The 14,306-nt window shown below is 42.1% G+C and overlaps 2 protein-coding genes across 2 annotated transcripts; both read right to left on the reverse strand.

Moving 5' to 3' along the window:
• Window positions 1-6: 6 nt before the first annotated feature.
• On the reverse strand, window positions 7-2,553 carry seraf (Schwann cell-specific EGF-like repeat autocrine factor). Its single transcript, XM_069141901.1, has 5 exons — window positions 2,158-2,553; window positions 1,747-1,842; window positions 1,291-1,395; window positions 662-757; window positions 7-324 (listed from the first exon to the last, which is right to left on the reverse strand). The coding sequence occupies exons 1-5, from the start codon at window positions 2,378-2,380 to the stop codon at window positions 212-214; spliced, it is 633 nt and encodes a 210-aa protein (XP_068998002.1). The 5' UTR covers window positions 2,381-2,553; the 3' UTR covers window positions 7-211.
• A 2,718-nt stretch (window positions 2,554-5,271) lies between these two features.
• Window positions 5,272-12,153, reverse strand: tmem106ba (transmembrane protein 106Ba). The gene is made up of 8 exons (XM_069141899.1): window positions 12,044-12,153; window positions 10,412-10,607; window positions 9,196-9,259; window positions 8,862-9,021; window positions 8,319-8,459; window positions 7,920-7,969; window positions 7,762-7,815; window positions 5,272-6,972 (listed from the first exon to the last, which is right to left on the reverse strand). Exons 2-8 carry the CDS (start codon window positions 10,593-10,595, stop codon window positions 6,852-6,854), a joined length of 774 nt encoding a protein of 257 aa, XP_068998000.1. The 5' UTR covers window positions 10,596-10,607; window positions 12,044-12,153; the 3' UTR covers window positions 5,272-6,851.
• Between the last annotated feature and the right edge of the window lie 2,153 nt (window positions 12,154-14,306).

Raw genomic sequence — 14,306 nt, forward strand, 5'->3', positions numbered from 1 at the left:
ATTTAATGACACAAATTACAGTTAAAAGAAGTCGCATGTCTTTTTTTTTTTTTTTTTTTTTTTACAGTCAATTAATAACAAACAGTTTAGGGTTTTTTTTCTGAAATTACATGTCAAATGGTAAAAAAAACAAAAAACAAAATGTTTTTTAAAAAAAAAGGATGTTTCAGCTACGACGATGTAATCGTCCTCTCGAAGGCCGATCTGACGTCTAGTGGGACTTTTTCCTCTCCTCGCAGCGAGGTCCGGAGAACGGCGGGCGACAGCGGCACTTGTTGGGTGAAATGCACTTCCCTCCTCTCAGGCAGGGCTGAGAGCACACAGCTACACAAAGACAGCAACAGAGAGGGGGGGGGGGGGGCTTTAAAAAACAACAACAACAATAACAACAACCTGGGAATGTGGAAGTTGACCGTGAAGAGCTTGTTAAAAAAAAAAAAAAAATTAAAATCGGTCATCCAGCTGTGAGTCCACGAGAGGGTGCAGCGTTGCGTCACATCTGGAAAACACACCGAGCTTGAGCGCTAAGAAATATGGGGGGGGGGGGATAAGGGGGGGGGGACACGACGACGTGGAAACCCTCCCAAAAACAAAAAAAAAAGCTGGTTTGTGGTGGTTTTTTTTTTTTTTGGGCGGAAAAAAAAAAGCAGTTTGAACTCACCGGTGTGGCAGGCGCCGCCCAGCCATCCCTCCGGACAGCTGCAGATTCCCGGAGCCAAGCAGATGCCTCCGTTCCTGCAGCCCTGAGGACAAAGAGCTGCATTTGGGGGGGGGGGGAGGGGGGGCGGGGGGGGGGAGGTATTCAAGTTAGAAGTTATTCACTCTCGCTGCAACCAGAAAAATAAACCACGTGTGCTCGTTTGCTGTCCTACTAAAAATCTGATGAGCGTTTACCCCCCCCCCTCCCCCCTCATCCTCCTCCCTTCCCTCCCCCCCCCCCCCCCCCCCATTGTTTTACAATCTGTATGCTAAGCTAAGCTAACCATCACCTGCCTTTGCGGCTTCGTATTTTCCCGACGTCGGTACCGAGAAAGATGTTTTTTTTTTTTTTTTACAGAAGCAGTTTTACAGATTTAAGGTGGAAATTTAAAAAAAAAAAAAAAAAAAATGTTTTTTTTTTGTCAAAAGAAAACTCAAAAGTTTCACAGGCTCAACTTGAAATGCAAGTTACCGCCACGGAAAGGAAAGCTTCAGAAAACTTCTTTTAACGAGCGCCGGCCGAGGGACCGAGACGCTCTTTGACCTTCGGCGTTTTGACGAGGTCGATCGGACACGCGGCCGTAAACGGACCTTCTTGGCATTTGGACCCGGTCCAGCTCGAGGGGCAGATGCACTTGGCCACGCCGTTGACGGCGCTGCAGTCGCCTCCGTTCCAACATCCGCCGTCGCACGTCACTGCGGAAAAAAACAACAAGATCACACCTGATTTTTTATTTTTTTACAAATCTCTAACATTAACAAAAAAAAAACAACAACTTGATTTTAACAGGAAGAAAAAGAAAAACTCCCCCCCCCCCCCCCCAAAAAAAAAATAAACTCAAGTTAACGCCTCAGTTTCCTGCAAATCATCCCTTAAAAAGTAGAAGTTTCATCCTTTAACAACCGAACAAATTCCTAACTTTGAAAAAAAAAAAAATCTGCTCGTACAGAAAACTACTTAAAAATCCTAAAAAAAAAAAAAAAAAAGAATCAGTTTTCAGAGTCCAGTCACAATAACTCCCTCTGAATAAAATGAACTCGTCTGACCTTTGTGACAGTATCTTCCTCCGTATCCTGGAAGGCATCTGCATTTTCCAGGGCGAAGACACGCTCCTCCGTTTTTACATTTGGGATAACAGTTGGCTGCAGAAGAACACCCATCAGCAATTTTATTTTATATATATTTGCCATTAACTGATAAAATCCTGCTTCACCGGTTTTTTTTTTAGCCATCTTCATCCAATCATTTAATATTTGATCAAAATTTAACTTGTTGAATATCCAGGGCATTTTTCTTCATATTAGTAACTTGATTTTACACAGACTATTATCCAAAACATGACTTTTTTTCTTTTTTTTTTAGCTTTAGTTCATCTGCAAGCTGAGTATACAACAACAACAACAACAAAAAAAAGTACTGCAGTTTTAATTGTACTTAGAAATATAAGGTAACGTCACCATATTTGCAGGTCTCCCCTTCGTAGCCTTTGGAGCAGAAGCACGTGTTGTTGCGGATGCAGACTCCTGCGTGTTCGCACGGCGGTTCGCACTTCGCTTCGGGGTCGAAAACGAACCCCACGGCGACTCCCCGCGGCGCGTCCGACCCTCCGGAGCGAACCGCGGCGAGAGCGACCGAGGAGGCGAGGACGAGAAGCGCCGAGCCGAGACCCGCGAACCCCATTTTTCCTTTTTGTTTTACGCCCTGTAAAACCGGAGAGTGGAAGGATGAGGCGGACGGAGGAACGAGGAGGGAGGAGGAGGAGGAAGAGGAGGAAGAGGAGGAGAGGCTCCTGTGAAGTACTGAGACGTCTCGGCGTGGCCCCCCAGCTGTTGCGCGCCGAGGGAGGCTCCAATCGCGGGGATGCCGGCGGCGGCAGACAGGGCGGAGCGAGGGGGGGGGGGGGGGACACAGGGAGGGGGGAGCCCTCCTGGCTGGGAGATCGTCGGATGAGTGGTAAGTACTGAAACTGGTCACAGCAGCTGTCGGGAAGCGTGACGTGTTCACGTTTTCTTACGAACTTTTTTTTTTTTTTTTTTTCCAACCGTTTTTTTTTTAATTTTAATTTAATTGGTTGTGTAACATATTTGAAAAAGTCTCGAAGAGCCGTACGATTGAATTCATATTAAAGTTAGCATCTAGCTAGCCTCGGAAATTTAGCAAAAAAAAAAAAAAAAAAAAAAAAAAGTCTCCAGTGCGCATGCGCCACTCCAATAGAGAAATGCCGAGTTCCACTCCAATAGAGAAATGCCGAGTTCTTCCTTCATCTGCAGGCTTTCGACGCCACGTGTTCACGTTGGTTGATCTAAGACACTACAAGTTTATTTCTCCCAAATTTTGTTCACAAATTTGTTCAAAATTTTGCCCAGAAATAATCCAGGGGTGCTGAGTCAGCAGCATGGTTTGTTTGCTCTGAGCCTGGTAAAAAAAAAAAAAAAAAAGGGCCTCTCTAAAATGTGCATTTACAAGTATTTGCCATAATTTCACACGTGACTTCAGATTATGACTTTGGTTGTGCAAAACCAGCTGTTGCACATCAGCTGTCTGGGTGGCAGGTGTCTCCGATGACCCTGCAGGTGGACAGGAGGACAGCTGTGGGGGGGTCGGCTTGGTTACAACGCGGTCTGCTGCTGTTGCTTGTTGTATTTGGACCTACCTGCTGCCAAATTCCTCGGGAACATAATAAGGTTTATCGGTTGTGAAATTAATTTGTTCAATTCAAGGCAAAGTCGCTCTGGTTCAAACTTCCCTGCAGTCAAACATGCCGATTGCACGTTTCAAAAACGTTGTGACATCTGCGGCTTTCAAGTGATGAAACTGCATTTTTTTTTTTTTTTTACATTTTTTTAAGTGACCAGTTTGTGAGCGGTACCGGCTATTTAATCAGCATGTTGATAAGGACATAAAGCAATTTATTGTCATTGTAAATTAAAAAAAATACAACAAAATTAAGTTGGCAGCTCAGCAGCAATGAACAACGTAAAAAAAAGTAAATATATATATAAAAACTAAGATAAAACAAGACGGCTGGGCGTTCTTCACCAGGTGGGATGATGTGTTCAGGGACCACGTGATGTGGAGTCCCGTGTGTGTGTGTGTGTGTGGGGGGGGGTTCAACATATACAGTAGTTTGTAAGGTTGCTTTTTTTTTTTTTTCAATCCCAGTTTTTGAAACCAAACGAAGAACGTGTGTTGGTGTTTTATCGCTTTGCAGCACAGTTTTTGATTTTTATACCATCGGGGGGGGGGGGGTTTGGAGAAATTGATCTTTTGAAGACGTCTGTCGGAGTAAAAAGGTCCGGCGCTTATGAGCAAGAACCGTTATTAGATGCAAGTTTCACGGAGAAGCACATGTGGAAAAGCCATTTCCTTTTACCCGGTGAGAAGAAATGGTTTGGGCCTATATGAAGTATGGGGGTTGAGGGTGGTGTGTGGGGAGGGGGGGTGGGGGGGGTCTGCTGTAATGACAAAAACACAACCATATCTGATAGCGGATGTGGCTGCCTTTTCTCCAGCCGGGGGATCTCTCGTCGGCTTTAAAAACCCGTCGACTGAGCGCCGAACGGGAAAAAGCAGCTTTTCCACACGAGTCTGTTTCTTTTTTAACTCGCGGATGAAATTTCCGACATTTTCCTTCAGAGGGCGGCAGAGTGCGACCAGCGCACACGTCACGACAACAAGTAGCTCCGACCCAGCGATCCGATTGGTCGACCGTAGGTTTGGAACTGGCTCTGAACGCCGTGACGACACACCCTTGCTCGTCACCTAGACGATTACCGCGCCGCCTTCTCAATGTGAACATATGATCGGGATTGAATTTCATATAACGTGCGATGTGCTTGTTGTTTTTTACTCGTCGTAGGTTTACTAACGGTGACCCCATTTGGCGCCAAAAAAAAAAAAAGTTCCCATCAGTCTTCACTTAACGTGTTCTACCGAACATTTTCTCCGTGACAACACAATTAATGTCAATAAAAAAAAAAAAAACAACAACACCTCTGAGACCGGCTGGGAAACCTGAGAGTACTCTTGTGTGTTTTTTTTTTTGTGTGTTTTTTTTCCCGTCCTCAGACCGACTTTGGATCCCATCAGCGGAAGTGAAGCTGGCGCTTTTAATGGCTGCAGCAGATGTGAGCATACCGCGGGACAACGGAGACACGTCCCCCCCCCAGAGAGGCGAGACGAGAACACACAACTGAAGTAAAACGTTCAGGATATGCGTTTATTTATTTATCTATTTTTTTATGGATGGATCGGAAACGTTTCTACTCGTTTTTAAACTCTTGGCTGGTGAAATGGACGATCCAAATATAGTCTTGAATCATAATCAAACCACGTTATGTTTGTTTTGTTTTTTCAGTTACTTCCTGGACTACACGGGGCATAAATTCCCTCAATACTGTAGAAGAGAATCTTTCAGGTAAACTGTAATTAATAACGCCCTTAAATAATAACTTGACAGTTTTGGTACCTTCGGGGGCAGCGGATCATAATTTTAAGCTGGAGCCGGGGACGCCTGGCGCCACCCGGTGGCGGACAGGGAATATTACAACAAGCAAGAAATGGAAAGAAACTTTTGAAAACGAAGCAATGATTTTATTTTTTTAATTCTCATGCATGAAAAACACAGAACCACCGTGTAGATGTTAGAAAGTAGCAGGAAAGTATTCACAATCTACGCAGCCATCGGGTATCAACGAAGGGTTAAATCTCTAAACGTGACCTATGATAACTGTGTAGAAATGGTAGGAAAACGCACTCAAATGAACTTTGTTCTCTTGTTCAAAGAGGTCATATTTTTTTTGTTTTAGCAGTTTAAGCAATTCTGGGCACAAGCTGTCAACAAAAACAAACGTAATCATTTAAAAAAAAAAAAGTCAGGAAAAAGAGGGAGCCGACTCGTGATAGAAGTTACGGAAGCAGAGCGGATTAAAAATAGCAAAAGCACGTCACTGCAAATGACAGAATAGCCCACAAAAAACAACAAAAAACAGGACAACCTCATTCAAAGAGATTCAAAGGTTGCTTACAGGTCATAAATTATTTCTTTATATAGCGTATTTTTTTTGAGCCGGTAAAGAAAGAAGGTGTAGACATTTTACATTTGCATTTAAAGCCTGTATGTAACACTGCTATGTTTTCTGTGAAATATAAAATATTATCCCTTTTATAAAGTTACTTTTCATCCTAAATGGCAAAAAAAATATTCAATATGTTCATGTCAAAGTCATCACAGTAGTTACGTCACCCCGGCTTATATTCACCCTGACTAAAGCTTTAACGGACAAAAACTAAAAAAAAAAACAACACAAAACTAACCAATGACGGGAGATTAGAAGTCGTCTATATTTGCACTCTACGATATCGAGAAATGTAAGTTTAATGAAAGAACATTTTTAAAAAAAGAGGGGAAAAAGGCTGGAATGACAAGAAGGTTGAAAGTAGTTAGTTACAGCTCAGTGGTTCTATTTAATTTTTTATTTTAATACCGTGTCTCAACTTACTGTCAGTGTTTTTTTAAAGGAGGAGTGATTCTGGCGCCATCTAGTGGTGAGGTTGCAAACTGCAACCAACTGAACACCCCCAATATTATATACCATTTCTGCCCATAAACCCGACACAGTGGGACTTCAAAAAAAAAAAGAAGAAAAGTGGTATCTTGTAGCAGGGGGTCGTTAGCAGACGCAGGATTCCCCCGCCGTGCTCAAACATTTTTATTTTTACCCCGTGATGATAAAGGACGAAGCTAAAGTGCAGCATTCCTAAGAAAACTATCGCTTCCAGTAATTCATTCCCGATAACTAATTTATTACATTTGTTTTTCGCCAACAGGTTGGAAAAAGAAGAAGAAGAAGAACCCGCGCGAGATTCTGTTGCAGGTAAAGATTCGCTTTGAAAGCCGAGTTAACGAGTAACCAGCCTGTCAGCCGAGGTTTCTTTTTCTTACTGCTCCATGTTTTTTTTCTAAACATCGACCTGTCGGAGGAAATAAAGTGGTTTGGGAATTTAAAAAAAACAAAACTGGATGAGCCACCGTGACTGAAATATGACACGTTATCTCCACCCGTCACCGAGCAAAGTATATTTTTCTGTAGATTCTTCGTCAAGTCTCTTCTCTCGAGATCCTTCGGGGTCCGGCGGCGGCGGCTTCCCTTTACTGGTAGACCTGCACGTGGCCGTGCAAGGAGGTGGTGTTCCCGCCGCAGTCCACGTACTGGTACATCTCCTGGGAGACCTGCTCCGCGTGGCCGAAGTACGTCGTCGTCACCGTCACCCTGAACGGCGGAGGACGGGGGGGAGAAGAAGAAAGAAAGAAAGAAAACAAAACAAAAGGTCGTCAAAATGAAGGTAAAGATCGGCTCGTGGGGAGAAGTTAGACTCCCTTTGGGACGGGTAATGTGGGCGGGGGTGACGGGTAATGTGGGCGGGGTGACGGGTAATGTGGGCGGGGTGATGGGTAATGTGGGCGGGGTGACGGGTAATGTGGGCGGGGTCACAGTGACGGTAGAAATAATAATAATAATAAAAAAAAGCAGACTCATTCCAGTTCATGCAACATAAAGATTATGAACAAAACACACACAAAGGAAAAACCTAAATATATATATATTTATATGTTGTTGTTTTCTTTAATCGGTGCCTCATGACGAGAGAAAATAAGACTGGATTTTCAGTACATTATGATACTGTAGTACTATATTGTACTATATAGTACTTCTTTGAGGGGGGAACTTTTTGTTGGGACCTAAAGTCTAAAAGACTTGAATTCAAGAACCACCGGAGGTCTGAAATATCAAAAACAGCTAAATGTTTTTCACGATAATTTATGACCCCGACGCCTAAAAAAGTACGAGATCAGTTTATTTCATGTACGCGAGCTTAAACGTCTTTGAACTTGTTGTGTTCCTGCTCCGAGTCTAAATGTGTGTGTGTGGGTGAAGCCATGTGATAGTGTGGAGGATGAAAAAGAAGAAGAAACAGTCTCTCTTGATAAATAAAAGGACAATTATTGCGAAAGTATTACGTGTGTGCAGAAAAAAACAGAAAAAAGGATTCGTACTTACTGCATCATCACCACGATGTTGTGAACTTTAATAGTTGGCAGGGTGCAGTAGTCACTGGAAAGGAAACAAACAAACAAACAAAAAAAAAGGTTTCCAATAAAACATACCGACGAGTCGAGTAAAACCGTTTATTTGATTGTTTTTAGTCAGATACTTACAACATGTAACTCATCTCGTCGGCGATGGTGGTGGGAACCATGTAGTCCAGCTGTCGTGAACACAAAATAGGAAGACGTTAACGTGGTTGGCGTGTTTATTCAAAATAAACCCGAATGTTTAGTCCCCGTCGATGGCCGGCGGTAAAGAACTTTTTTTTTTTTTTCTCCACAAAGAAGCTTTAATCGTACCTTTTTGTTTTAAGTCTGGATTTTGCAAGAAACATAATTGACATGTCACGTGACCCGTCTTTGCTTTAAGATTGATTTTAGGGCGCAACAATGAGCTGCTGTGTAAATCTGCGCGAGTCATATAAAAAAGGGTAATCCTGATTTATTTGGTGTGTGTGGTTGTTGTTACGTAACATTTAACAGAGCGTGGTTGTTGCTCTTCTTTCCTACCTGCTGTTCGTCCAGCGGTATGATCACCGTGCTGTTGCTGAACTTGGCCTTGCCGATCACCGTCTTGGAGAACTGCACTTGTGCCGTGATGTTGGTCACCGATATGGCGTAGTAGTTGTTATTGGTGATGTTCAGAGTGTTCTGGAAAAGAGGAAGTGTGAAAGATTGTGGTTCATTTAAAAAAAAAAAAAAAAAAAAAACAGACCCAACATTAACTTGTTAACTGACACTTTGCGTCGTCTACGAAGAAAACGTACGACGTATTTCAGGTTTGTAAACGTCTGAAGAGTTTGTAATTCGCGACCCGAACCGTCAAGACTCCACCCGATCGGTTCAGGCTCCGACTGTTCAATTAGTCCAGCGGGTTTTCCGAGAGGGTCGGGCGCTGCGCTGCGGTGGACGAACGAACCGAAGCGCGAAAGGGGGGGGGGGGCTTTTCTGGCTCGAGACCAGAGCTGCGAGGTCAGGCGATTTAAAAAACAAAACCAAAAACAACAACAACAACAAAAAACAACAATCCGAATAAGGATGTCGCAGCCTTACCGTGATGTTGAGATAGACGATGCGTTTGTCGTGGTCGTAGGCGACGTAGGCCGACTTCACTCCCACGTAGGAGACGTCGATGGAGCGAGGGAACAGGAAGAACACGGCCAGGCCGGACAGCAGCAGGCAGAGAACCACCGATATCGTGACGTACAGCTTTCTGCAGGGTGGCGGGGGAGGGGGGGGGGGGGGGGGGGGGGAGGAGGGAGGGAGAGAAAAAGGAGAAGTGAGACCCTGAAAGCAGCCGATGAGTTCAAAGACTTTCGATGCTGTAGAAAAAAACAAAAAACAACAACAACAAAAAAATAAAAAAGAGCTCAGGGTGGAAACTCACGTCCTGCTCGGCCTCAGCCGCTGGTCGCTGTACGGGATCAGAGCCACGAGTTGGTTCTCTTGGCCTGTTGGAAAGAAAACAATCCGTCCCGTTACTGTTGGATTAAATACAGATTACGTTGTTGAATTGCTCAGCCTTTGGTTTTTAAAAATCAATACTTTTTTTTTCCCCCTTCTGAGAATTGTTTCTAATTTGGAAAACGATGCAACGCGAATAACCGCTCCGCTTAAAACCTCCACGCCTCGATTCATTCGTCTTCTTTTACCACTTCCACCTCCCCGGTTTGTAACCTTTGGTGCAACAGCTGCAGGAAAACCGATTGGTTTGGGCCGAGGGAAGCGCAAGGAGAAAAAAAAAAAAAGGAAGTGCTGAGTGGGTCTGATTGTGTGTTTATGCTTCAGGGCTTAAAAAAAACAACAACCCAACAACAACATTGAAATATTAAATATTCTGCTGTAGAGATCTTCAAATCGTGGCGTGTTGTTATGACCGTTACGGCCGACTGGATGCATTTTCCTCTTATTACTAAACAGCATATTTGCTGTATCTCTGCAAAAAAAAAAAATAGATGACGTCAAGTCTGAGGATGCGAATGTATTTTTGTGTAAAAACTCTTCGTACTTTTACTTATTAACTTGACTTTTGCCAGGACTTCCCGGATCGGATGGATATACATTTTTAGGGCTCTTGTAAACCCGTGTGGGCTTTTGCATGCATAAATATATAGAAATCATAACTGCGGTTTTTTTTTTTTTTTGCTGTATCGATGAGTCGGCGTTCTTCATCCCGACGTGAACGCAGCGCTTTGAGCAGTTTGGGGTTTTTTTTCCCGTCGAGGAGATTTCTGGTGTTTTTCGGTCCTCGTCGGTCGAACGTAGGCGAGGATGCATTTAAAGAGCAAAAAAATAAATAAAAAAAAAAAGGCGACGCCGCTTAGTCAGAGACGAGCGTCCGATTGTGTCGACAGCTGCGCGTTGTCGTTTGTTTTCGTCAACGCTGTCAATCAAATATAATAAAAACAAAATACATAAATCGAAGCAGACGAGTGAAGGTTTTTTGTCATGGAGAATATTTTTTTTCCTAAACGTGCTCATTTAATCATGAATATTTCTTATTATAGAGCGCAAAAGTTTTGTGGTTTTTTTTTGTTTCCGATATCTGTTGGGAGTTTTTAAAAATTTTTTTATTTAATTAATTAAAAAAAAAAAAATTTTACCGCGTGGGATTCTGCCGGTCCCCTGGCAGGTCGGGCACGTCACGCTGTCCCGCCCGGTGAACTCCACGTAGGGGAACTGAGACACGTCTCCGTTCTTCCCGTCCTCCTCCGTCTGGCCGTCCGTCGCCAGGGTGTCCTGACTCTCGCTTTTGTGCTTGACCAAGTGTGACTGGGACTTGCCCATCGCTGCAGCTGTCTGCGACACGGCAGGAAAAAGGTAAAGACAAAATAAATAAATACAAAAAGTCGGGGGGGAGCGCTTCAAAAGGCGTTTCGAATGTTCAAATTAGACCTGGACACGTTCCAGGAAACGTTTACCTGCTGATGAAACATCTTTTGTAAAGTAATTCGGTTCGAGACGAGACTTTGAGCTCCTTTTTTCTCCTCTTATTTTCAAAGCTGTCCAAAAATAAACTAAGCTTAAAGTCATGTAATAGTTTTGTCACTTGACCGTTGTCCGGTAGGATTACACTTAATATTATGCTGCACTGTTCTCCAATGCCTGCAGTCAATTAAGCATAATTACAGCTCTGATCGATTAAGAGATTGTCTTAATTATAAGCTGCTGTTACGGGAAACTTCTGTATTCACCCGTCCAGAGACGATAATATTAGGTAGTCTATTCAAATCGTTATTTTCATTTAAAAATCAACAAACTGCTGCGTCATAATCAATATAATTAGTCTTTTTTTTAAGGTTTCTGTGTCGTGTATTCTTTATGAAGTGATTTATGACAGTTTAAAGACTTTTAGTGCTCGTTAAAAACAAAAAAAACGTGCCTCATCATGGCACTTGTGTTCATTATTAATCCATAATATTTTTTGAGGCAGAAGTCTTAATTATTTGCAGTATTGAAGGAGGGGGGGGGGAGAGGATAATCGACTTTTCCACTTTTAAAGCCACGGGTGTATTTAGCAGTCACAGTTTCCATATTAAGATGTTTCATACAAAACAGCCTCTTTAGCCTTTTAAAGAGGCTTTTTGTGGTTTGTAGATTAAACTAACCCAGAAGTATACCGTGTAAAGGAGTAGCTCCACTTTGACCTTTATTCAACAACTGCTGACGTATGTTTTTTTAATGCAGCAACAGTTTTAATCCAAAAAGTACCTTTACTTTTATTATTTGTACTTTTTTTTTTTATGCTGTTTTATTTAAAGTAATAGATCTAAAAAGTTATTTCCAGCATTGATGGTACTTTTTCTTTAACTCACTCAGAAAATAACACAGAGAGAGGGAGAGGGAGCAGGGCCGCCATGCTGCAGCCGAGCCGGGAACACAACGTACCCGGCCCCGCAGGAAAAGAGCCCATAACGTCTCCTTACAGACAGCCGTGTTTTTTTTTTTTTAAATCACCATTTCAACATCTTTATTTCAACCACACACACACACACACGAAAAAATAAATAAAAAAAACACGATTCCGCGTCGACGCGACGTTATTTAACGTTGAATTATTCCAGCTCGCGCACGAAAAGCAGCAGCAGCAAACGGCTGCGTAGCGCCGCGCGGAAACCCCGCACGCGGGCCGCCAACAAAACGCGTCATCGAAGCCGTTAAACATCCAACAACGCCTCAAACACCGGGTGTCCGTTCTCCTCACAGAAAAAAAACAAAAACAAAAAAGGTCGTACCTGTGTTCCTGTTTTATCCGGACTCCGTCCGCCCGTCCGCTTTGTTTTGTCGTCGCTGTTTTGTTGTGGCTCGCGCACGCCGAGTGAAGGATCGGAGCCGGGAACGCCTCCTCCGCCTCCTGATTGGTCGGTCTGCGGTCGGAGGCTGCACGGTCAGTGGCTGCGGGAGACGTTGGTCTCCGGCGGAGCTGCTCTCTCTCTCTCTCTCTCTCTCTCTCTCTCCGTGCACTCTGCGGGAACACGGATGACTTCACAATTTATTTATATAGCTAAAGAAGGAAACAACAACAACAACAACAAAAAGTTATTAAGAGGTTGGGATATAAAGAAAAAACATAGATAGTTGCTTTAAAAGATAGAGAGAATAAAGAAAGTACAAGTTTATTTATGGAATATCATAAAACAGACTTGAGCCCAAACACTGCACAATTTTAAAGATACATTTTTTTTTGCACGTATAATTTTTAGGTTAGGTTAGGTAGTTACTTTATTAATCCCCGAGGGGAATTTTTTTTTTCCGCTACAGAAGCAATAAGATAATAATAGAACAATAGAAAAGCAATAAAATAGAAGTAAAAAATATAAATATAAAATATAAAATGCACAGTATATACAGTACAGTATATATCTGTATATAGTGTATACAAAACAACTAAGAAACACAGACAACAGTGTTATTGTTATGTGATGGATTTTTGCCAGAGGTGAGTTATTGTACAGGCGTACAAGTAAACATATTATAAACCAAATAAGTATATCAAATAATGGTACTCATTTTGACCGCTGTGACGCTGTAATAAATATATATACAAGTAAAACAACAACACATTGTGTTACTGTAGACATAATGGAAAGTTAACAAAACACTTCGTCATGGATCGAACCAATGACCGAGGGATGATGTGCAGTCATGCAGCCACAGGGGAGTGACACTACAGTGACTCACTGAGTCACTGCAATCCTGAAGACAATGAGACCCGTCATCACAAACGAGTTGAAATATTCAAAGACTTTTATTTTTTATTAGCAGCGGCAGCAAAGTCCTCCTGGAAGAATAATTAAAATAACAGATATTATATCAGATGTAAATTCTAATCTCTTTAGTAAATTAATATAAATGTAAAACTGTAAAACAAACAAGCAGCATCTCGGTTTTAAATTAGGAGAAGTCTCCAGACTGAAATACCCTCGCGGCCTCGCAGCGTTTAGAAACTTCTTCCCACGTATACAGAAACAAACAAAAGTTCTGGATGCAGCGTTTGTCATGCAGCTCCTGGAAAATCTAGTCAGCTGACAGAAATATGCCAAAAGGAGTTCTACAACCACCACCATTGTCAGTCTTAATCAGCTTCAATTCACCAAGTTAAAATCCATTTAAAAACACGTGTTTCTCTGTGGAAACCTGCGTGCCAAGAGGATAAAAACCAAAAAGCAGAAGGAAAGAGGACTGATGATGAAAAGGAAATACACATGTCAAGAGTTTTTTTCTAAATAGCAGACACGCATATTTCCCCTTTATGCTGTTTACCGGAGAAACCAGACACACTTAAAGCTGAAAAAAGTACAGAAAGGTTTGAGCCCCAACACGACTGAAACAATATCGCTTCAAATACACGACAGATACACTATTAAATAACAGAAAAAGTCCTTATAGATACAATATTAAATAACAGAAAAATGTCCTTATAGATACACCAATAAATAACAGAAAATGTCCTTATAGATACAATATTAAATAACAGAAAATGTCCTTATAGATACACCAATAAATAACAGAAAATGTCCTTATAGATACACCAATAAATAACAGAAAATGTCCTTATAGATACACCATTAAATAACAGAAAAAGTCCTTATAGATACACCAATAAATAACAGAAAATTTACTCTTTTGTTTACTATAAATATGCCATAAAATAACAGAAAATGTACTTATAGATACACCAATAAATACTGTAGTCCCTCGATCGTCCAGATGAGGGCACTGTGCTGCCGCGTGTGAATGAGTGACTCATCAGCAGCCGGTGGGATCCTCCCGTTGTAATGCTCCTTGAACGAACTTCAAAATCGTAGCGATAATAGATTTAATCTGTTTAATCTTTCAGAGCCAACCCTCCAAGTGAAACATAACCAAGGAGAGTTGAGAGGAAGTGCATAAAAAAAAGAAAAGAAAAGAAAAAAAAACCTCCAATGCTTTTTCAGTTACTTTTTCTAAAACTGACCCGGTGTCAAATCACTGTTTTCAACACCAGACTGATCTGCT

The sequence above is a fragment of the Embiotoca jacksoni genome, unplaced genomic scaffold, assembly GCF_022577435.1.
Source record: "Embiotoca jacksoni isolate LCO1_2020_lvr unplaced genomic scaffold, fEmbJac1.0.p SCAF_93, whole genome shotgun sequence".
Taxonomy (NCBI): Eukaryota; Metazoa; Chordata; class Actinopteri; family Embiotocidae; genus Embiotoca; species Embiotoca jacksoni.

What these genes read in the sequence shown, in the direction of transcription:
- seraf (XM_069141901.1), bottom strand. Translation starts at nt 2,380, where the DNA reads ATGGGGTTCGCGGGTCTCGGCTCGGCGCTTCTCGTCCTCGCCTCCTCG. An exon ending in AGGAAGATACTGTCACAAAG is followed by an intron (nt 1,396 to 1,746) that starts GTCAGACGAGTT and finishes TTTTTTCCGCAG; the next exon opens with TGACGTGCGACGGCGGATGT. An exon ending in CGGGTCCAAATGCCAAGAAG is followed by an intron (nt 758 to 1,290) that starts GTCCGTTTACGG and finishes CCCCAAATGCAG; the next exon opens with CTCTTTGTCCTCAGGGCTGC.
- tmem106ba (XM_069141899.1), bottom strand. Translation starts at nt 10,595, where the DNA reads ATGGGCAAGTCCCAGTCACACTTGGTCAAGCACAAAAGCGAGAGTCAG. An exon ending in GACCGGCAGAATCCCACGCG is followed by an intron (nt 9,260 to 10,411) that starts GTAAAATTTTTT and finishes TCTTTCCAACAG; the next exon opens with GCCAAGAGAACCAACTCGTG. An exon ending in GACGAGATGAGTTACATGTT is followed by an intron (nt 7,816 to 7,919) that starts GTAAGTATCTGA and finishes TTTCCTTTCCAG; the next exon opens with TGACTACTGCACCCTGCCAA.